This window comes from Ascaphus truei, chromosome 20 (assembly GCF_040206685.1).
Source record: "Ascaphus truei isolate aAscTru1 chromosome 20, aAscTru1.hap1, whole genome shotgun sequence".
Classification (NCBI taxonomy): Eukaryota; Metazoa; Chordata; class Amphibia; order Anura; family Ascaphidae; genus Ascaphus; species Ascaphus truei.
The window spans coordinates 27,448,414-27,472,282 of NC_134502.1; the positions used below are offsets into that span (position 1 = coordinate 27,448,414).

Consider the following 23,869-nt stretch of genomic DNA (forward strand, 5'->3'; position numbering starts at 1 on the left):
TAACACGGGAGTAACACGGGAGTAACACAGACACAATGCGAATATAACACGGGAGTACCACAGACACAATGCGAATATAACACGGGAGTAACACGGGTGTAACACAGACACAATGTGAATGTAACACGGGAGTAACACGGGAGTAAACAGACACAATGTGAATATAACACGGGAGTAACACGGGAGTAACACAGACACAATGCAAATATAACACGGGAGTAACACGGGTGTAACACAGACACAATGTGAATGTAACACGGGTGTAACACAGACACAATGTAAATGTAACACGGGTGTAACACGGGTGTAACACAGACACAATGTAAATGTAACACGGGAGTAACACGGGTGTAACACGGGTGTAACAGAGACAAAATGTGAATGTAACACAGACACAATGTGACTATAACACGGGAGTAACAGAGAAACAATGTGAATATAACACGGGAGTAACACAGATGCTATGTTAGTATAACACGGGTGTAACACAGACTCTATGTGAGGTAGTAACACGGGTGTAACAGAGACACAATGTGAATATAACACGGGAGTAACACGGGAGTAACACAGACACAATGTGAATGTAACACGGGAGTAACACGGGAGTAACACAGACACAATGTGAATATAACACGGGAGTAACACGGGAGTAACACAGACACAATGCGAATATAACACGGGAGTAACACGGGAGTAACACAGACGCTATGTGAGGGAGTAACACGGGTGTAACACAGACACAATGTGAATATAACACGGGAGTAACACGGGTGTAACACAGACACATTGTGAATGTAACACGGGAGTAACATGGGTGTAACACAGACACATTGTGAATGTAACACGGGAGTAACACGGGTGTAAAACAGACGCTATGTGAATATAACACGGGAGTAACACAGACACAATGTGAATGTAACACGGGAGTAACACAGACAAAATGTGAATGTAACACGGGAGTAACACGGGTGTAAAACAGACGCTATGTGAATATAACACGGGAGTAACACGGGAGTAACACAGACACAATGTGAATGTAACACGGGTGTAACACAGACAAAATGTGAATGTAACACGGGAGTAACACGGGTGTAAAACAGACGCTATGTGAATATAACACGGGTATAACACAGACACAATGTGAGTATAACACGCGTGTAACACAGACACAATGTGAGTGAAACACGGGTGCTTACCGTGCTGAGCTTGCAGGACGTGACGAGGATCCTTCTCTCACACAGCAGGCTGGCATAGAGCTGCAGCATTGTGTCCACGTGTACAGCCACGAGGAACTCTGTCACGTTCCTCTGAGAGAGACCCCCGCAGTGTGTGAGACCCCCACAGTGTGTGAGAGACCCCCGCAGCGTGTGAGAGACCCCCGCAGTGTGTGAGAGACCCCCGCAGTGTGTGAGAGACCCCCGCAGTGTGTGAGAGACCCCCGCAGTGTGTGAGAGACCCCCGCAGTGTGTGAGAGACCCCCGCAGTGTGTGAGAGACCCCCGCAGTGTGTGAGAGACCCCCGCAGTGTGTGAGAGACCCCGCAGTGTGTGAGACACCCCGCAGTGTGTGAGAGACCCCCGCAGTGTGTGAGAGACCCCCGCAGTGTGTGAGAGACCCCCGCAGTGTGTGAGAGACCCCCGCAGTGTGTGAGAGACCCCCGCAGTGTGTGAGAGACCCCCGATGTGTGTGAGAGACCCCAGCAGTGTGTGAGAGACCCCGCAGTGTGTGAGAGACCCCGCAGTGTGTGAGAGACCCCCGCAGTGTGTGAGAGACCCCAGCAGTGTGTGAGAGACCCCCGCAGTGTGTGAGAGACCCCACAGTGTGTAAGAGACCCTCGCAGTGTGTGAGAGACCCCCGCAGTGTGTGAGAGACCCCGCAGTGTGTGAGAGACCCTCGCAGTGTGTGAGAGACCCCCGCAGTGTGTGAGAGACCCCGCAGTGTGTGAGACCCCCGCAGTGTGTGAGAGACCCCGCAGTGTGTGAGAGACCCCGCAGTGTGTGAGAGACCCCCGCAGTGTGTGAGAGACCCCCGCAGTGTGTGAGAGACCCCGCAGTGTGTGAGAGACCCCCGCAGTGTGTGAGAGACCCCCGCAGGGTGTGAGAGACCCCCGCAGTGTGTGAGAGACCCCCGCAGTGTGTGAGAGACCCCCGCTGTGTGTGAGAGACCCCCGCAGTGTGTGAGAGACCCCGCAGTGTGTGAAAGACCCTGCAGTGTGTGAGAGACCCCGCAGTGTGTGAGAGACCCCCGCAGTGTGTGAGAGACCCCAGCAGTGTGTGAGAGACCCCCGCAGTGTGTGAGAGACCCCGCAGTGTGTGAGAGACCCTCGCAGTGTGTGAGAGACCCCCGCAGTGTGTGAGAGACCCCCGCAGTGTGTGAGAGACCCCGCAGTGTGTGAGAGACCCCGCAGTGTGTGAGACCCCGCAGTGTGTGAGAGACCCCCGCAGTGTGTGAGAGACCCCGCAGTGTGTGTGAGACCCCCGCAGTGTGTGAGAGACCCCCGCAGTGTGTGAGAGACCCCCGCAGTGTGTGAGAGACCCCCGCAGTGTGTGAGAGACCCCCGCAGTGTGTGAGAGACCCCGCAGTGTGTGAGACCCCTGCAGTGTGTGAGAGACCCCCGCAGTGTGTGAGAGACCCCTGCAGTGTGTGAGAGACCCCCGCAGTGTGTGAGAGACCCCGCAGTGTGTGAGAGACCCCCGCAGTGTGTGAGAGACCCCCGCAGTGTGTGAGAGACCCCCGCAGTGTGTGAGAGACCCCCGCAGTGTGTGAGACCCCCATACTCACACTTTCTGGGATTGATGGAAGTCGAGAGGGATCAGGAACGATGAAATGGGACAGCTGGAAAAATACACAGACCCTATAACAACCCTACAGTATGAACGGGATACGAGGGAGACTCTGCCCTATAATCTTAGACACAGACCCTATAACAATCCTACAGTATGAATGGGATACATGAGGGAGACTTAGCCCTATAATCTGAGACACAGACCCTATAACAACCCTACAGTATGAATGGGATACATGAGGGAGACTCAGCCCTATAATCTGAGACACAGACCCTATAACAACCCTACAGTATGAATGGGATACATGAGGGAGACTCAGCCCTATTATCTGAGACACAGACCCTATAACAATCCTACAGTATGAACGGGATACATGAGGGAGACTCTGCCCTATAATCTGAGACACAGGCCCTATAACAAACCTACAGTATGAACGGGATACATGAGGGAGTCTCTGCCCTATAATCTGAGACACAGACCCTATAACAATCCTACAGAATGAACGGGATACATGAGGGAGACTCTGCCCTATAATCTGAGACACAGACCCTATAACAATCCTACAGTATGAACGTGATACATGAGGGAGACTCTGCCCTATAATCTGACACAGACCCTATAATAATCCTACAGTATGAATGGGATACATGAGGGAGACTCTGCCCTATAATCTGAGACACAGACCCTATAACAATCCTACAGTATGAACGGGATACATGAGGGAGACTCTGCCCTATAATCTGAGACACAGACCCTATAACAACCCTACAGTATGACTGGGATACATGAGGGAGGCTCAGCCCTATAATCTGAGACACAGACCCTATAACAACCCTACAGTATGAATGGAACTGGGGCTCTGCCCTATAATCTGAGACACAGACCCTATAACAACCCTACAGTATGAACGGGATACCCGAGGGAGAATCTGCCCTATAATCTGAGACACAGACCCTATAATAATCCTACAGTATGAACGGGATACACGAGGGAGCCCTGCCCTATAATCTGAGACACAGACCCTATAACAATCCTACAGTATGAATGGGATACATGAGGAGACCTCTGCCCTATAATCTGAGACACAGACCCTATAACAACCTACAGTATGAATGGATACATGAGGGAGACGTAGCCTATCTGAGACCAGACCCTCTAACACCTACAGTATGAATGGATACATGAGGGAGACTCAGCCCTATAATCTGAGACACAGACCCTCTAACAAACCTACAGTATGAATGGGATACATGAAGGAGACTCAGCCCTATAATCTGAGACACAGACCCTATAACAATCCTACAGTATGAACGGGATACATGAGGGAGACTCTGCCCTATAATCTGAGACACAGCCCTATAACAAACCTACAGTATGAACGGATACATGAGGGAGTCTCTGCCCTATAATCTGAGACACAGACCCTATAACAATCCTACAGAATGAACGGGATACATGAGGGAGACTCTGCCCTATAATCTGAGACACAGCCCCTATAACAATCCTACAGTATGAACGTGATACATGAGGGAGACTCTGCCCTATCATCTGACACAGACCCTATAATAATCCTACAGTATGAATGGGATACATGAGGGAGACTCTGCCTATAATCTGAGACACAGACCCTATACAATCCTACAGTATGACGGGATACATGAGGGAGACTCTGCCCTATAATCTAGACACAGACCCTATAACAACCCTACAGTATGACTGGATACCTGAGGGAGCTCAGCCCTATAATCTGAGACACAGACCCTATAACAACCCTACAGTCATGAATGGATACATGAGGGAGACTCTGCCCTATAATCTGAGACACAGACCCTATAACAACCCTACAGTATGAACGGGATACATGAGGGAGACTCTGCCCTATAATCTGAGACACAGACCCTATAATCTACAGTATGACGGGATACACAGGGAGGCCCTATATCTGAGACACAGACCCTATAACACATTCCTACAGTATGAAGGGATACATGAGGGAGACTCTGCCCTATAATCTGAGACACAGACCCTATAACACTCCTACAGTATGACTGGGATACATGAGGGAGACTCTGCCCTATAATCTGAGACAGACCCTATAACAATCCTACAGTATGACTGGGATACATGAGGGAGGCTCTGCCCTATAATCTGAGACACAGACCCTATAACAATCCTACAGTATGACGGGATACATGAGGGAGACTCTGCCCTACGAATCTGAGACACAGACCCCTATAACAATCCTACAGTATGAATGGGATACAGAGGGACTCTCTGCCCTATAATCTGAGACACAAGCCCTATACAATCCTACAATATGAATGGGATACATGAGGGAGACTCTGCCCTATAATCGAGACACAGACCCTATAACAACCATACAGTCTGAATGGGATACATGAGGGAGACTCTGCCCTATAATCTGAGACAGATCCTATAACAACCTACAGTATGAACGGGATACAGAGGGAGTCTCTGCCCTATAATCTGAGACACAGACCCTATAACAATCCTACAGTATGAATGGGATACATGAGGAGGCTGCCCTATAATCTGAGACACAGACCCATAACAACCCTACAGTATGAACGGGATACACGAGGGAGTCTCTGCCCTATAATCTGAGACACAGACCCTTAAAACAACCCTACAGTATGAACGGGATACATGAGGAGCTCTGCCCTATAATCTGAGACACAGACCCCGGGATACATGAGGGAGGCTCTGCCCTATAATCTGAGACACAGACCCTATAACAATCCTACAGTATGAATGGGATACATGAGGGAGACTCTGCCCTATAATCTGAGACACAGACCCTATAACAACCCTACAGTATGAATGGGATACATGAGGGAGACTCTGCCCTATAATCTGAGACACAGACCCTATAACAATCCTACAGTATGACTGGGATACACGAGGGAGACCCTGCCCTATAATCTGAGACACAGACCCTATAACAACCCTACAGTATGAACGGGATACACGAGGGAGACCCTGCCCTATAATCTGAGACACAGACCCTATAACAATCCTACAGTATGAATGGGATACATGAGGGAGACTCTGCCCTATAATCTGAGACACAGACCCTATAACAATCCTACAGTATGAATGGGATACATGAGGGAGACTCTGTCCTATAATCTGAGACACAGACCCTATAATAATCCTACAGTATGAACGGGATACACGAGGGAGACTCTGCCCTATAATCTGAGACACAGACCCTTTAACAATCCTACAGAATGAATGGGATACACGAGGGAGAATCTGCCCTATAATCTGAAACACAGACCCTATAACAATCCTACAGTATGAATGGGATACATGAGGGAGGCTCTGCCCTATAATCTGAGACACAGACCCTATAACAATCCTACAGAATGAACGGGATACATGAGGGAGTCTCTGCCCTATTATCTGAGACACAGACCCTATAACAATCCTACAGTATGAATGGGATACACGAGGGAGACTCTGCACTATAATCTGAGACACAGACCCTATAACAATCCTACAGTATAAATGGGATACATGAGGGAGGCCCTGCCCTATAATCTGAGACACAGACCCTATAACAATCCTACAGTATGACTGGGATACATGAGGGAGACTCTGCCCTATAATCTGAGACACAGACCCTATAACAATCCTACAGTATGACTGGGATACATGAGGGAGAATCTGCCCTATAATCTGAGACACAGACCCTATAACAATCCTACAGTATGAATGGGATTCACGAGGGAGACTCTGCCTTATAATCTGAGACACAGACCCTATAACAATCCTACAGTATGACTGGGATACATGAGGGAGACTCTGCCCTATAATCTGAGACACAGACCCTATAACAATCCTACAGTATGACTGGGATACATGAGGGAGACTCTGCCCTATAATCTGAGACACAGACCCTATAACAATCCTACATTATGACTGGGATACATGAGGGAGAATCTGCCCTATAATCTGAGACACAGACCCTATAACAATCCTACAGTATGAATGGGATACACGAGGGAGACTCTGCCCTATAATCTGAGACACAGACATTATAACAATCCTACAGTATGAATGGGATACACGAGGGAGACACTGCCCTATAATCTGAGACACAGACCCTATAACAATCCTACAGTATGACTGGGATACATGAGGGAGACTCTGCCATATAATCTGAGACACAGACCCTATAACAATCCTACAGTATGAACGGGATACATGAGGGAGACTCTGCCCTATAATCTTAGACAGATCCTATAACAATCCTACAGTATGAATGGGATACACGAGGGAGACTCTGCCCTATAATCTGAGAACCTATAACAATGGTACTGATCCCTCTTCCCTCCTCCCCCCCCCTCTGCAAGTCCCCGTGGGCAGGAAGGATATGAGGGGGGTACTTACAATCTCCAGGCCCAGTGAGGCATTTATCGGGGGCACGGGGTGCTGATAAACAGACTGAAGGAGTGTAATCACTTCACTGACCTGCCAGGGAGAGAGAGAAGAGGGGGACAGGGTGAGGGGAGGGAGAGGCACGAGGGGGGACAGGGTGAGGGGAGGGACAGAGAAGAGGGGGGACAGGGTGAGGGGAGGGAGAGAGAAGAGGGGGACAGGGTGAGGGGGGAGGAGAGGCAAGAGGGGGGACAGGGTGAGGGGAGGGAGAGGCAAGAGGGGGACAGGGGGAGGGAAAGAGAAGAGGGGGACAAGGTGAGGGAGAGACAAGAGGGGGACAGGGTGAGGGGAGGGAGAGACAAGAGGGGGACAGGGTGAGGGAGAGACAAGAGGGGGACAGGGTGAAGGGATGGAAAGAGAAGAGGGGGACAGGGTGAGGGGGGAGGGAGAGGCAAGAGGGGGGGACAGGGTGAGGGGAGGGAGAGAGAAGAGGGGGACAGGGTGAGGGAGAGACAAGAGGGGGACAGGGTGAGGGGAGGGAGAGACAAGAGGGGGACAGGGTGAGGGTAGGGAGAGACAAGAGGGGGGACAAGTGAGGGGAGGGAGAGGAAGAGGGGGGGCAGGGTGAGGGGAGGGAGAGACAAGAGAGGGGACGGGGTGAGGGGGGGAGAGACAAGAGGGGGGACAGGGTGAGGGAGAGACAAGAGGGGAACAGGGTGAGGGGAGGGAGAGAGATGAGGGGGGGACAGGGTGAGGGGGAGAGAGAGGAGGGGGGACAGGGTGAGGGGGAGAGATAGGAGGGGGACAGGGTGAGGGGGAGAGATAGGAGGGGGGACAGGGTGAGGGGGAGAGATAGGAGGGGGGACAGGGTGAAGGTGAGAGATAGGAAGGGGACAGGGTGAGGGGGAGAGATAGGAGGGGGGACAGGGTGAGGGGGAGAGAGGAGGGGGACAGGGTGAGGGGGAGAGAGAGGAGGGAGACAGGGGTGAGGGGGGGGGAGAGAGGGAGGGGGGGAGAGAGGAGGGGGACAGGGTGAGGGGAGATAGGAGGGGACAGGGTGAGGGGGAGAGAGGAGGGGGACAGGGTGAGGGGGAGAGAGAGGAGGGGGACAGGGTGAGGGGGGAGAGAGGAGAGGGGGGGACAGGGTGAGGGGGAGAGATTAGGAGGAGGGACAGGGTGAGGGGGAGAGATAGGAGGGGGGACAGGGTGAGGGGGAGAGATAGGAGAGGGGGGACAGGGTGAAGGGGAGATAGGAGGGGGGACAGGATGAGGGGGAGAGATAGGAAGGGGGACAGGGTGAGGGGGAGAGATAGGAGGGGGGACAGGGTGAGGGGGAGAGATAGGAGGGGGGACAGGGTGAGGGGGAGAGAGAGGAGGGGGGGACAGGGTGAGGGGGAGAGATAGGAGGGGGGACAGGGTGAGGGGGAGAGGAGAGGAGGGGGGACAGGGTGAGGGAGGGGAGAGATAGGAGGGGGGACAGGGTGAGGGGGAGAGATAGGAGGGGGACAGGGTGAGGGGGAGAGATAGGAGGGGGGACAGGGTGAGGGGGAGAGAGGAGGGGGACAGGGTGAGGGGAGAGAGAGGAGGGGGACAGGGTGAGGGGGAGAGACTAGGGGGACAGGGTGAGGGGCAGAGAGAGGAGGGGGACAGGGTGAGGGGGAGAGAGGAGAGGGGGGGGACAGGGTGAGGGGAGAGAGAGGAGGGGGACAGGGTGAGTGGGAGAGATAGGAGGGGGGACAGGGTGAGGGCGAGAGATAGGAGGGGGGACAGGATGAGGGGGAGAGAGAGGAGGGGGGTCCCTGACACGCGTCTCACTCTCACCTGCCCTTTCACTAAATGTTCTGCGATGATGTTGAGAAGTTTGTAGAAAAATTCAAACCAGGGCAGGGAGCTGGAAGGAAGGAGAGAGTCAGGGGGGGGAGAGAGTCAGGGGGAGGGAGTCAGGGGGAGAGAGAGTCAGGAGGAGGGAGTCAGGGGGGGAGAGATTCAGGGGGGGAGAGAGTCAGGGGGAGGGAGTCAGGGGGAGGGAGTCAGGGGGAGAGAGAGTCAGGGGGAGGGAGTCAGGGGGAGGGAGTCAGGGGGAGGGAGTCAGGGGGAGGGAGTCAAGGGGAGAGAGAGTCAGGGGGAGGGAGTCAGGGGGAGGGAGTCAGGGGGAGGGAGTCAGGGGGAGGGAGTCAGGGGAGAGAGAGTCAGGGGGAGAGAGAGTCAGGGGGAGAGAGAGTCAGGGGGAGAGAGAGTCAGGGGGAGAGAGAGTCAGGGGAGGGGGGAGAGTCAGGGGAGGGAGTCAGGGGGAGGGAGTCAGGGGGAGAGAGAGTCAGGGGGAGGGGGGAGAGTCAGGGGGAGGGAGTCAGGGTCAGGGAGAGTCAGGGGGAGGGGAGAGAGTCAGGTGGAGGGAGGGAGAGTCAGGTGGAGGGAGGTGAGAGTCAGGGTCAGGGGGGAAGTCAGAGGGAGGAGGGGGGAGTCAGAGGGAGCAGGAGAGAGTCGGGGGGAGGGGAGAGTCGGAGGGGGGGGAGAGTTAGTGGGAGGGAGTCAGGGGGAGGAGTTGAAAGTCAGGGGGAGAGGTAGAGAGACCCCTGTAATGCTCTGCAGGTACCTGTGATGCTCTGCAGAAACGTGATGCTCTACAGGTACCTGTGATGCTCTGCAGGAATATGTGATGCTCTGCAGTATCATGTAACACTCTGCAGGAACCTGCGATGCTCTGCAGGAACATGTGATGCTCTGCAGGTACCTGTGATGCTCTGCAGGTACCTGTGATACTCTGCAGGTACCTGTGATGCTCTGCAGGTACCTGTGATGCTCTGCAGGTACCTGTGACGCTCTGCAGTATCATGTAGCGCTCTGCAGTATCATGTAACGCTCTGCAGGTACCTGTGATGCTCTGCAGTATCATGTAACGCTCTGCAGTATCATGTAACGCTCTGCAGGAACATGTGATGCTCTGCAGTATCATGTAACGCTCTGCAGGTACCTGTGATGCTCTGCAGTATCATGTAACGCTCTGCAGGAACATGTGATGCTCTGCAGTATCATGTAACGCTCTGCAGGAACATGTGATGCTCTGCAGTATCATGTAACGCTCTGCAGTATCATGTAACGCTCTGCAGGAACATGTGATGCTCTGCAGTATCATGTAACGCTCTGCAGGTACCTGTGATGCTCTGCAGTATCATGTAACGCTCTGCAGGTACCTGTGATGCTCTGCAGTATCATGTAACGCTCTGCAGGAACATGTGATGCTCTGCAGTATCATGTAACGCTCTGCAGTATCATGTAACGCTCTGCAGTATCATGTAACGCTCTGCAGGAACATGTGATGCTCTGCAGTATCATGTAACGCTCTGCAGGAACCTGTGATGCTCTGCAGTATCATGTAACGCTCTGCAGGAACCTGCGATGCTCTGCAGTATCATGTAACGCTCTGCAGGAACATGTGATGCTCTGCAGGAACCTGTGATGCTCTGCAGGAACATGTGATGCTCTGCAGTATCATGTAACGCTCTGCAGGAACATGTAACGCTCTGCAGGAACATGTAACGCTCTGCAGGAACATGTAACGCTCTGCAGTATCATGTAACGCTGTGCAGTATCATGTAACGCTCTGCAGTATCATGTAACGCTCTGCAGTATCATGTAACGCTCTGCAGTATCATGTAACGCTCTGCAGGAACATGTAACGCTCTGCAGGAACATGTGACGCTCTGCAGGAACATGTAACGCTCTGCAGGAACCTGTGATGCTCTGCAGGAACATGTGATGCTCTGCAGTATCATGTAACGCTCTGCAGGAACATGTAACGCTCTGCAGGAACATGTGACGCTCTGCAGGAACATGTAACGCTCTGCAGGAACATGTGATGCTCTGCAGTATCATGTGATGCTCTGCAGGAACATGTAACGCTCTGCAGGAACATGTAACGCTCTGCAGAAACATGTAACGCTCTGCAGGAACATGTGACGCTCTGCAGGTTGATGGGCTCACTCACCTAAGGATACAGAGGCAGTTTTGGGAGCGGACGGACAGGCGGCAAAAGCCGAAGCGCTGACTGCCCTGCAGGTCTGTCAGAGTGAAGCTGAAGTGCTGGACAGCAGCATTCTCCCACCTGAGAGACACGGGGGGGGGGGGGGGGAGAGAGGGGTGTGAGAGAGAGAGAGGGGTGAGAGAGAGAGAGAGGGGTGAGAGAGAGAGAGAGAGAGAGAGAGAGAGAGAGAGAGAGAGAGAGAGAGGGGTGAGAGAGAGAGAGAGAGAGAGAGAGAGAGAGAGAGAGAGAGAGAGAGAGAGAGAGAGAGAGAGAGAGAGAGAGTGTGTGTGTGTGTGTTAGAGAGAATGAGAGAGGGAGGGTGTGAGACAGAGAGAGAGATGGGGAAAGAGGATATGAGACAGAGAGAGGGAGAAAGAGAATGAGAAGGGAGAGAGAAAGAGAGAGAGGTGGGGAGAGGATGTGAGACAGAAGGAGAGAGAGAGATGGGGAGGGTGTGAGAGAAAGAGAGCATGAGACAGAGGAATAAAGAGAGAGGACGATACATACATATATATATTTATGAGAGAGAGATGTATATAGAGGGATGTATATACAGTATGTATACTCTATACAGAGGCAGAGGGATATAGACACTGCATTTTTACCTCTCCACATCGAAGGGGAAGCAGAATTTTGTCAGTGTAATGACAGACTCCTAGGAAGAGAGAGACATTAGTATGGCCTGAATACACGCGTGCTAGCGTGCAGGGCCGGGTGCTAGCGTGCAGGGCCGGGTGCTAGCGTGCAGGGCCGGGTGCTAGCGTGCAGGGGCCGGGTGCTAGCGTGCAGAGCCGGGTGCTAGCGTGCAGAGCCGGGTGCTAGCGTGCAGGGCCGGGTGCTAGCATGCAGAGCTGGGTGCTAGCGTGCAGGGCCGGGTGCTAGCGTGCAGAGCTGGGTGCTAGCGGGCAGAGCCGGGTGCTAGCGGGCAGAGCCGGGTGCTAGCGTGCAGAGCCGGGTGCTAGCGTGCAGAGCCGGGTGCTAGCGTGCAGAGCTGGGTGCTAGCGTGCAGAGCTGGGTGCTAGCGTGCAGAGCCGGGTGCTAGCATGCAGAGCTGGGTACAGATGGGAGCTACCGTGCAGAGCTGGGTGCTAGCGGGCAGAGCCGGGTGCTAGCAGGCAGAGCTGGGTACAGATGGTAGCTAGCGTGCAGAGCTGGGTACAGATGGGAGCTAGCATGCAGAGCTGGGTACAGATGGGAGCTAGCGTGCAGAGCTGAGTACAGATGGGAGCTAGCGTGCAGAGCTGGGTACAGATGGGAGCTAGTGTGCAGAGCTGGGTACAGATGGGTGCTAGCGTGCAGAGCTGGGTACAGATGGGAGCTAGCATGCAGAGCTGGGTACAGATGGGTGCTAGCGTGCAGAGCTGGGTGCTAGCGTGCAGAGCCGGGTGCTAGCTTGCAGAGCCGGGTGCTAGCGGGCAGAGCCGGGTGCTAGCGGGCAGAGCCGGGTGCTAGCGTGCAGAGCCGGGTGCTAGCGTTCAGAGCTGGGTGCTAGCGTGCAGAGCTGGGTGCTAGCGTGCAGAGCCGGGTGCTAGCATGCAGAGCTGGGTACAGATGGGAGCTACCGTGCAGAGCTGGGTGCTAGCGGGCAGAGCTGGGTGCTAGCGTGCAGAGCTGGGTACAGATGGGTGCTAGCGTGCAGAGCTGGGTACAGATGGGAGCTAGCGTGCATTTTAGCTGGGTACAGATTGGGAGCTAGCGTGCAGAGCTGGGTACAGACGGGTGCTAGCGTGCAGAGCTGGGTACAGATGGGTGCTAGCATGCAGAGCTGGGTACAGATGGGTGCTAGCGTGCAGAGCTGGGTACAGATGGGAGCTAGTGTGCAGAGCTGGTTACAGATGGGTGCTAGCGTGCAGAGCTGGGTACAGATGGGAGCTAGCGTGCAGAGCTGGGTACAGATGGGTGCTAGCGTGCAGAGCTGGGTACAGATGGGAGCTAGCAAGCAGAGCTGGGTACAGACGGGTGCTAGCGTGCAGAGCTGGGTACAGACGGGTGCTAGCGTGCAGAGCTGGGTACAGATGGGAGCTAGCGTGCAGAGCTGGGTACAGATGGGTGCTAGCATGCAGAGCTGGGTACAGACGGGTGCTAGCGTGCAGAGCTGGGTACAGATGGGAGCTAGCGTGCAGAGCTGGGTACAGATGGGTGCTAGCGTGCAGAGCTGGGTACAGATGGGAGCTAGCGTGCAGAGCTGGGTACAGATGGGTGCTAGCGTGCAGAGCTGGGTACAGATGGGTGCTAGCGTGCAGAGCTGGGTACAGAAGGGAGCTAGCAAGCAGAGCTGGGTACAGACGGGTGCTAGCATGCAGAGCTGGGTACAGACGGGTGCTAGCGTGCAGAGCTGGGTACAGATGGGAGCTAGCGTGCAGAGCTGGGTACAGACGGGTGCTAGCGTGCAGAGCTGGGTACAGATGGGAGCTAGCATGCAGAGCTGGGTACAGACGGGTGCTAGCATGCAGAGCTGGGTACAGATGGGTGCTAGCATGCAGAGCTGGGTACAGATGGAGAGCTAGCATGCAGAGCTGGGTACAGATGGGTGCTAGCATGCAGAGCTGGTTACAGATGGGAGCTAGCGTGCAGAGCTGGGTACAGATGGGTGCTAGTGTGCAGAGCTGGGTACAGATGGGAGCTAGCATGCAGAGCTGGGTACAGACGGGTGCTAGCATGCAGAGCTGGGTACAGATGGGTGCTAGTGTGCAGAGCTGGGTACAGATGGGAGCTAGCGTGTAGAGCTGGGTACAGGTGAGTACAGACTGGTACATGTATTTAGAGCTGGGTACAGACTGGTACATGTATGTAGAGCTGGGTACAGACTGGTACATGTATGTAGAGCTGGGTACAGGTGAGTACAGACGGGTACATGTATGTAGAGCTGGGTACAGGTGGGTACAGACTGGTACATGTATGTAGAGCTGGGTACAGGTGGGTACAGACTGGTACATGTATGTAGAGCTGGGTACTGGTTGGTAAAGACTGGTACATGTATGTAGCGCTGGGTACAGACTGGTACATGTATGTAGAGCTGGGTACAGACTGGTACATGTATGTAGAGCTGGGTACAGGTGGGCAGAGGTGAGTACAGACTAGTACATGTATATTGAGCTGGGTACAGGCGAGTACAGATTGGTACATGTATGTAGAGCTGGGTACAGGTGGGCAGAGGTGAGTACAGACTGGTACATGTATGTAGAGCTGGGTACAGGTGAGTACAGACTGGTACATGTATGTAGAGCTGGGTACACGTGAGTACAGACTGGTACATGTATGTAGAGCTGGGTACAGGTGGGTACAGACTGGTACATGTATGTAGAGCTGGGTACAGACTGGAACATGTATGTAGAGCTGGGTACAGGTGGGGCAGAGGTGAGTACAGACTGGTACATGTATGTAGAGCTGGATACAGACTGGTACATGTATGTAGAGCTGGGTACAGGTGGGTGCAGACTGGTACATGTATGTAGAGCTGGGTACAGGTGGGTATAGACTGGTACGTGTATGTAGAGCTGCGCACAGACTGTTACATGTATGTAGAGCTGGTTACAGGTGGGCAGAGGTGGGTACAGACTGGTATATGTATGTAGAGATGGGTACAGGTGGGTACAGACTGGTACATGTATGTAGAGCTGGCTAGAGGTGGGCAGAGGTGAGTACAGACTGGTACACGTATGTAGAGCTGGGTACAGACTGGTACATGTATGTAGAGATGGGTACAGGAGGGTACAGACTGGTACATGTATGTAGAGCTGGGTACAGACTGGTACATGTATGTAAAGCTGGGTACAGACTGGTACATGTATGTAGAGCTGGGTACAGACTGGTACATGTATGTAGAGCTGGGTACAGACTGGTACATGTATGTAGAGCTGGGTACAGACTGGTACATGTATGTAGAGCTGGGTACAGACTGATACATGTATGTAGAGCTGGGTACAGACTGGTACATGTATGTAGAGCTGGGTACAGACTGGTACATGTATGTAGAGCTGGGTACAGACTGATACATGTATGTAGAGCTGGGTACAGACTGATACATGTATGTAGAGCTGGGTACAGACTGGTACATGTATGTAGAGCTGGGTACAGACTGATACATGTATGTAGAGCTGGGCACAGACTGGTACATGTATGTAGAGCTGGGCACAGACTGGTACATGTATGTAGAGCTGGGCACAGACTGGTACATGTATGTAGAGCTGGGCACAGACTGGTACATGTATGTAGAGCTGGGTACAGACTGATACATGTATGTAGAGCTGGGTACAGACTGGTACATGTATGTAGAGCTGGGTACAGACTGGTACATGTATGTAGAGCTGGGTACAGACTGATACATGTATGTAGAGCTGGGTACAGACTGATACATGTATGTAGAGCTGGGTACAGACTGGTACATGTATGTAGAGCTGGGTACAGACTGATACATGTATGTAGAGCTGGGCACAGACTGGTACATGTATGTAGAGCTGGGCACAGACTGGTACATGTATGTAGAGCTGGGCACAGACTGGTACATGTATGTAGAGCTGGGTACAGACTGATACATGTATGTAGAGCTGGGTACAGACTGGTACATGTATGTAGAGCTGGGTACAGACTGATACATGTATGTAGAGCTGGGCACAGACTGGTACATGTATGTAGAGCTGGGCACAGACTGGTACATGTATGTAGAGCTGGGCACAGTTGTAGCTTTTCACCTGGTTATCAAAGTGTTCAGGAAACTGTCTCTTCAGCCCGGGATCTGCAGGCACAGGAGGTAACCAGCAAGTTCTCATTAATAGCACAGGCAGGGGGGCGATCATTAGGGGGGGGGGGGGGGAGAGAGAGGCTGTCTCACCCCTCCCCCCCCTCTTCTGAAGCTCTGCGAGGAGATGATGAAAACACACACACACACATCTGATTCCCAGGCTGTGCTTAAAAGCTGTGTGAACAGCGAGCATTCGCTTATAAGGGTCCCATGTAAAAATGGATTTCAGGAAAAGGTGGCACTGTGTGCTCATTTGCATGTCATTTCCCAGGATCCCTTGCTGCAGTGGGAAGCGCTGTATGCTGGGGATAATGGTGAAAGGCGGGGGGTGCAGACCTGTTTAAGACATGTGAATGTGCTCACAAGTGATATTCTTTATTGGGTATATATATATATATACATCTCCATGTTCTGCGGAGGTTAACTTTGCCACCTGACCAGATGACCCTGGTCCTGACCCATACTGCCCTCTGGTCTGTTACTGGATTATACTGACTGATTATCTGGAGACAGAAACCCAGACAAGTAGAAGCGCCCCCCCCCTTCCCTCTCACCACTTCCTGCGGCCTCCGCTCTGCAGACGCCAGCCACCCTGACCTTACAAACCGCCGGCTGCGACATGGGAGCACGCGCCCTCGGTGCAGCAGGAAGTGGATATTTACACACCGGAGACACGTGAAGGCTTCGGGGCCTTCTCTGCGGCACAACCTGAATTCCTGATGTCCCCGGAGGGTCTCAATGGCATCAAGCCTTTCCCTGCGCATGCGCACACACACACACACACACACACACACACACAGACACACACAGACACACACAGACACACACAGACACACACAGACACACACAGACACACACACACAGACACACACACAGACACACACAGACACACACAGACACACAGACACACACAGACACACACACACACAGACACACACACACACACACACACACACAGTGACACAAGGCGACACACACACACACACAGACACACTGTGACATAAGGTGACACACACACAGTAACACACACACACACACACACAATGATACACAGTGACAGACAATGAGACACAGTGACACACACACAGTGACAGATGGGGTCACACACACAGTGACACACGGGAACACACACAGTAGCACACAGTGACACACACACAGTGAAACACAAAGACAACGACACACTGACACACACAAAGACAATGACACATTGACACACACACACAGTGACACACGGTGACACACACACAATGAATGACACAGTGGCACACAGTGACACACACAAAGGCACACAGTGACACACACACAGTGAAACACAAAGACAACGACACACTGACACACACACAGTGACACACACAAAGACAATGACACATTGACACACACACACAGTGACACACGGTGACACACACACAATGAATGACAAGGTGGCACACAGTGACACACACAAAGGCACACAGTGACACACACACACACAGTGGCACACGGTGGACGGAGGGGATAACGGATCGGCACCAACCTTCGTGCGAGGCCGCGGGGCGCGAGACCTCGAAGAATCCGTCAAACATCCTCTCCGGGTTTTCCCTGCAAACGAAAGCCGAGACGTTTCACCCCGCGGGTCAAGAACCAGAGAGACGGGGTCAGGAGGTCGGGGGCCTGGCGCCCACGGCACCGAGATCACGATGTCACTCTAACACGAGGGACAGCATCGGGAACGGCACTGGTCGGGTGTGGGACAAGCTCTCTGAAGAACCGGCCAAATGTCAACCTCACCTCCCAGGTTTCTCATCCTCGCCAACCCGTTGAAACCAGGGGTGGCCGACTCCCGTCCTCGAAGGCCCAAGAGCAGCCAAAAGACCAACCACCACTTCCTCGAAGGGCCCAAGAGCAGCCAAAAGACCAAGCACCACTTCCTCGAAGGGCCCAAGAGCAGCCAAAGACCAAGCACCACTCCTCGAAGGGCCCAAGAGCAGCCAAAAGACCAAGCACCACTTCCTCGAAGGGCCCAAGAGCAGCCAAAAGACCAAGCACCACTTCCTCGAAGGGCCCAAGAGCAGCCAAAAGACCAAGCACCACTTCCTCGAAGGGCCCACCAACAGGTCACGTTGGAGGATGTCCCTGCTTCAAGTGGCCCAACCAGTGGCTCAGTTGACCAGGAGATGGCCACCCCTGGTTTAAACAGAACCCAGAAGGATGGCACTGGCCAAACGAACGGGGTCCCCTTTCCCAACCTGCTTAACAAAGGAGCCCCAACATTTAGGGGGGGGGGGAGGGATCCGTGCAACGGATTGGAGACCCCCTGCAGCGTTCAGCCTCCGGCGCTCGAGCGTTTGCGGTCGCGCCAGTTTCCCGACACCGTTTCTCCGGCTACACCTTGTAACGTGCCGAAAACACCGGCCCCGTGTGGATGGAAATACCTCTAAATTGGTGGTGTAGTGGGAAGGGGGCCCCTAAATTCATATAAAACACCCCCACCTCCCTCTCCCGCGTGTATTCATCTACCTGCCGGGAGATACGGCAAAACGGTTCCAGCAGTTACCGGGGCTCTGGCAATAGGGCTGATTTTTAGGGGTTGACGTGCAAAGGGATATAATGACGCGCAAGCGATATAATGACGCGCAAAGGGATATAATGACGCGCAAGGGATATAATGACGCGCAAAGCGATATAATGACGCGCAAAGCGATATAATGACGCGCAAAGGGATATAATGACGCGCAAAGCGATATAATGACGCGCAAAGCGATATAATGACGCGCAAAGGGATATAATGACGCGCCAAAGGGATATAATGACGCGCAAAGGGATATAATGACGCGCAAAGCGATATAATGACGCGCAAAGGGATATAATGACGCGCAAAGGATATAATGACGCGCAAAGGGATATAATGACGCGCAAAGGGATATAATGACGTGCAAAGGGATATAATGACCGGCAAAGCGATATGACGCGCAAAGGGATATAATGATGCGCAAAGCGATATAACGCGCAAAGCTATATAATGACGCGCAAAGTGATATAACGTAAGCGATATAATTACATGCAAAGCGATATAATAGCGTGTAAAGTGAAATAATGACGCGCAAAGCGATATAATGACGCACAAAGTGATATAACGTAAAGTGAAATAATGACGCGCAAAGCGATATAATGACGCACAAAGTGATATAACGTAAAGCGATATAATGACGCGCAAAGCGATATAACGCGCAAAGGGAAATAACGACGCGCAAAGCGATATAATGATGCACAAAGTGATATAACGTAAAGCGATATAATAGCGTGTAAGTGAAATAATGACGCGCAAAGCGATATAATGACGCGCAAAGGGATATAATGCGCGCAAAGGGATATAATGGCGTGCAAAGGGATATAATGGCGTGCAAAGGGATATAATGGCGCGCAAAGCGATATAATGACGCGCAAAGGGATATAATGGCGTGCAAAGCGATATAATGGCGTGCAGAGAAAGTGCATGATGCACAAGTTGATACTAAGCTGTGCTTTCCCAGGGGTATATCACCGGCTTGTAATTGTTTTACATTTCCAGGGGATAGAAAAAGATGGCCCCTTCCCCCGCTGCAGCAAACTGCCCTTGTGAGTCCGGAGAAATGTCCGACCAGCGCAGGGCGCCGCCCGCGTACGTAATAAAACACAACGCCCCGGGGATGCTATCAAAGCGCGCTCCTCGTTATCCGCGCCTGCGATATCTGCCATTAGGATGGGGCTTTGATGACTCTCGCCACTGCGCCTGCGACTTGTGCGGAGTCTAGAACAGATACGGGGTTCCGCCGAGTCTAGAACAGGCATGGGGGCGATTCATATCAGGAATATGAAGTTATTAGAAAGAAGCGAGACGCAGAATTAGGAAGAGCCTGGGCAGGGTAACGGATAATAACAGGGGGGGGGGGGGGGTAACGGGATAATAACAGGGGGGGTCTTTACTTAATGCGGGAGCCCATGATACCGCAGTGCCACCTTCAGGGACGCTCTGTGCCTCACTGTCTCATCGCAGGGACCCCCGGCTCCTCGGTATCACCTCCAGAGAGCCGAGACTCCTTGGTTTCACTTTTCAGAGACCCTCAGTGTCACCTCTCCGAGACCCTCAGTTCCTTAGTGTCACCTCTCCGAGACCCCCGGCTCCTCTGTGTCACCTCTGAGACCCCAAGTTCCTCGGTGTCACCTTTCCGGAAAACCCCTGGCTCCTCGGTGTCACCTCTCCGAGACGTGAGGCTCCTCAGTGTCACCTCTCCGAGACCCCCCGGGCTCCTCAGTGTCCACCTCTCCAAGATCCGAGGCTCCTCTGTGCCACCTCTCAGGGACCCGAGGCTCCTCTGTGTCACCTCTCAGGGACCCTCTGTGTCTCACTGTCTCATCGCAGGGACACTGGCTCCTCTGTATCACCTTGAAGAGACCCCCAGCTCCTCTGTCTCATCACAGGGACACTGGCTCCTCTGTATCACCTTGAGAGACCCCCAGCTCCTCAGTGTCACCTCTCCGAGACCCCCAGCTCCTCTGTGTCACCTCTCAGAGAGCCCTGTATCTCACTGTCTCATCGCAGGGACCCCAACTCTTCAGTGTCACCTCTCAAAGACCCCCAAGCCCCCCCGAGATCCTCAGTATTACCGCTCAGGGACCCTCAGCCCGGCTGCTGTGCCGAGGCAGGTGCCACTTGGCTAGGTCTCTAAGTCTGGGCGGTGGGAGACGAGGAGACGCAGAGTGGAGCTTCCTGTGTGGGTTTGCAGAGGAAGTTAAAATAGTCTGTCGTGACTTTAAATAATCACCGTCCTGCAGACGTAGAAGTGCTCTGTTATATACCTGTGCTTTATAGAGGGAATGCCTCAGTCGCTGGGTGTTATATGGAGGGAATGACTTTATCCTTCATTTTGATATTGGTGCAATATACCTGAATACATTATGCAATGAGATGTGTGGATGTGTGTGTGTGTTACAGCTGTAATGATCTAGCCCCTAATCCTCTCCCGTCTGTACTATTGTAACCTGCTAATAAACAGGTCTTTTCCTGCTCTGTAACCCTCCCCCCCCCCCCCCCCAACCTGCAACCTATCAAAAATGCTGCAGCCAGAATCCTCTATCTCCCAGATCAGTCCCCCGCTCATCTCCGCCTTAAGCATCTGAGGGCCCCCACGAAACGTAGCCCATCGGGGTGTCTGGGCACCCAGGCCGCCCCGTGAGGTAGTAGTTAGGTAATAAAGAAATATGCTCGCTCTCGTAGGGGGGGGGGGGGGGGAAGATAGCTTCCGTGTGTGATCATGGCGGACGTGAAAGGGGGACGACGACGACTCCTTACCCTTTCTGTCAGCGGTGACGTGATTGCAAGTTCCGGAGAGGGGCTTGTGCCCCCCCCCCCATGACTCCTCCGGCACTCAAACGGTTTAAACCCCTCTCCGGACTCCCCATCAAATGCTGCGTCACGTACAAAGTTCTCCTCCGCGCCTTCTAAGCTTCACACCCCCCCCCCAATCAATCGCTGTCTATATGTGTACTACCTATGTATTTGTGTGTACCCGTCTGCCTGCCTATCTGTCTAAAATATATGTATGTATGTAGTTCCTTGAGAAAGTCACTAACTGTAACGAAACGCGTAGGACGCGTGACGTCATCACACGACGCACGGGCGACGCTTTCGTTCAGGACTGAGGCTGGGAACGCGTCTCCAGGAAGCACCACATCCCGGCTACCCCTCGCCACTCTTCGTGGCGCCGCCATCACTCGCGGCTAGCCGAGTACAGCCCTTACCCTCTGGACACTCTGTGGCACATCCGTTTGAGGAGGTAACTCCTGGCATTAGGGGCACAGCACACAGTGTGATGCACAGCCGGTGGGAGAAGCGCTGTGGTGCAGCCGGGCCTGGCTCCATCGGAAAGTCACTCTGGGGACTGCGAGAGACTCACCGTTGAATATTCACCGTCTCCCTCATCTGGTTGATTTGACCCCATGTTCCTGGTAACCTGTCTGTCCATATACCGGCGTCCATCTGCGGTCACAGATTGTCTCAATCGATTGTGTTTTTTACCCACCATGTGAGTATAGGTCCTGCTGACAACTCCATGTTTAAATAAAGTATTCTATTTTACAGTATTATGCTATGGAGCTGGCACTTCTCTTCTTTTGTTTATATATATATATATATATATATATATATAGTGGTTGACAAATCACCCAAAAATCTACTCGCCCCACAAAAAAATCTACTCGCCACCTAGTACCAAACTTGTGCTGCTTGGGCCAATATTTACTCGCCCGGGGGATAAATCCACTCGCCCGGGGCGAGCAAATGTATAGGTTTGTCGAACACTGTATATATATATATATATATATAGCGCTTCTCCGTGCATGCCGCTGGTGAAAAGATTGGCCATACATATGTGAAAAAAACAAAGTGAATCCCTGCGCTTCTCCCATTGGGCCAACAATAAATGGGAAATAAATATACAGTGAAAACTAAATCTGTAAGTCTTACAGGTTTAGTTTTCACTGTATATTTATTTTCCCATTTTTGTTGGCCCAATGGAGAAGAGCAGGGATTCACTTTGTTTTGTCTACCTTCCTACCTACTGTCTTCCTACTTGTCTGTGTACCTGTCCATCTGTCTGTCCTCCTACTTGTCGGCCTGTGTACTACCTGTATCTGCGTACTACCTATATCTATGTCTGTGTACTGTGTACCTGTCTGTCAGTGTCAACTATCTGTATTCATGTCTAGGTCTCTCTTCTCAGCTTTAATCTCTCACTACGTCCTTGCTCATAAATCTCCTTTGCTCCTCTTCCACCTCTACTGCTCTCGCGTTAAACCTTTCACCCTCCGTATACGCACAACACCTTCTCTCCCCCACCATCAAGGCCAGGCACTGATAACTACCGCATGGACCCACCATCAAGGCCAGGCACAGCCACCTAACCCACCATCAAGGCAGGCACTGATATCTACTGCACCTACCCACCATCAAGGCCAGGCACTGCCATCTACTGCACCTACCCACCATCAAGGCCAGGCACTGATATCTATTGCACCTACCCACCATCAAGGCCAGGCACTGATATCTATTGCACCTACCCACCATCAAGGCCAGGCACTGATATCTACTGCACCCACCCACCATCAAGGCCAGGCACTGCCACCTACTGCACCTACCCACCATCAAGGCCAGGCACTGATATCTACTGCACCCACCCACCATCAAGGCCAGGCTCTGATATCTACTGCACCCACCCACCATCAAGGCCAGGCACTGCCATCTACTGCACCTACCCACCACCAAGGCCAGGCACTGCCATCTACTGCACCCACCCACCATCAAGGCCAGGCACTGCCATCTACTGCCCCTACCCACCCACAAGGCCAGGCACTGCCATCTACTGCACCTACCCACCATCAAGGCCAGGCACTGCCATCTACTGCACTTACCCACCACCAAGGCCAGGCACTGCCATCTACTGCACCTACCCACCACCAAGGCCAGGCACTGCCATCTACTGCACCTACCCACCATCAAGGCCAGGCACTGCCATCTGCTGCCCCAACCCACCATCAAGGCCAGGCACTGATATCTACTGCACCCACCCACCATCAAGGCCAGGCACTGCCATCTACTGCACTTACCCACCACCAAGGCCAGGCACTGCCATCTACTGCACCTACCCACCACCAAGGCCAGGCACTGCCATCTACTGCACCTACCCACCATCAAGGCCAGGCACTGCCATCTGCTGCCCCAACCCACCATCAAGGCCAGGCACTGATATCTACTGCACCCACCCACCATCAAGGCCAGGCACTGCCATCTACTGCACCTACCCACCATCAAGGCAGGCACTGCCATCTACTGCCCCTACCCACCATCAAGGCCAGGCACTGCCATCTACTGCACTTGCTCCTTCCCGTACTGTATGTGCAAATC

General features: G+C 53.0%; 1 protein-coding gene across 1 annotated transcript in view; it reads right to left on the bottom strand.

Annotated features, from left to right (window-relative positions):
• DENND1C (DENN domain containing 1C) overlaps positions 1–20,905 on the bottom strand; it is a 66,000-nt gene extending 45,095 nt beyond the window's left edge. The window contains 10 exon segments of the mRNA XM_075577595.1: positions 1,197–1,307; positions 2,781–2,834; positions 7,202–7,282; positions 9,011–9,080; positions 11,175–11,291; positions 11,816–11,865; positions 15,902–15,945; positions 17,465–17,529; positions 19,894–19,926; positions 20,292–20,905. Coding sequence (XP_075433710.1) covers positions 1,197–1,307; positions 2,781–2,834; positions 7,202–7,282; positions 9,011–9,080; positions 11,175–11,291; positions 11,816–11,865; positions 15,902–15,945; positions 17,465–17,529; positions 19,894–19,910 — 609 coding nt within the window. The 5' untranslated portion in view covers positions 19,911–19,926; positions 20,292–20,905.
• Between the last annotated feature and the right edge of the window lie 2,964 nt (positions 20,906–23,869).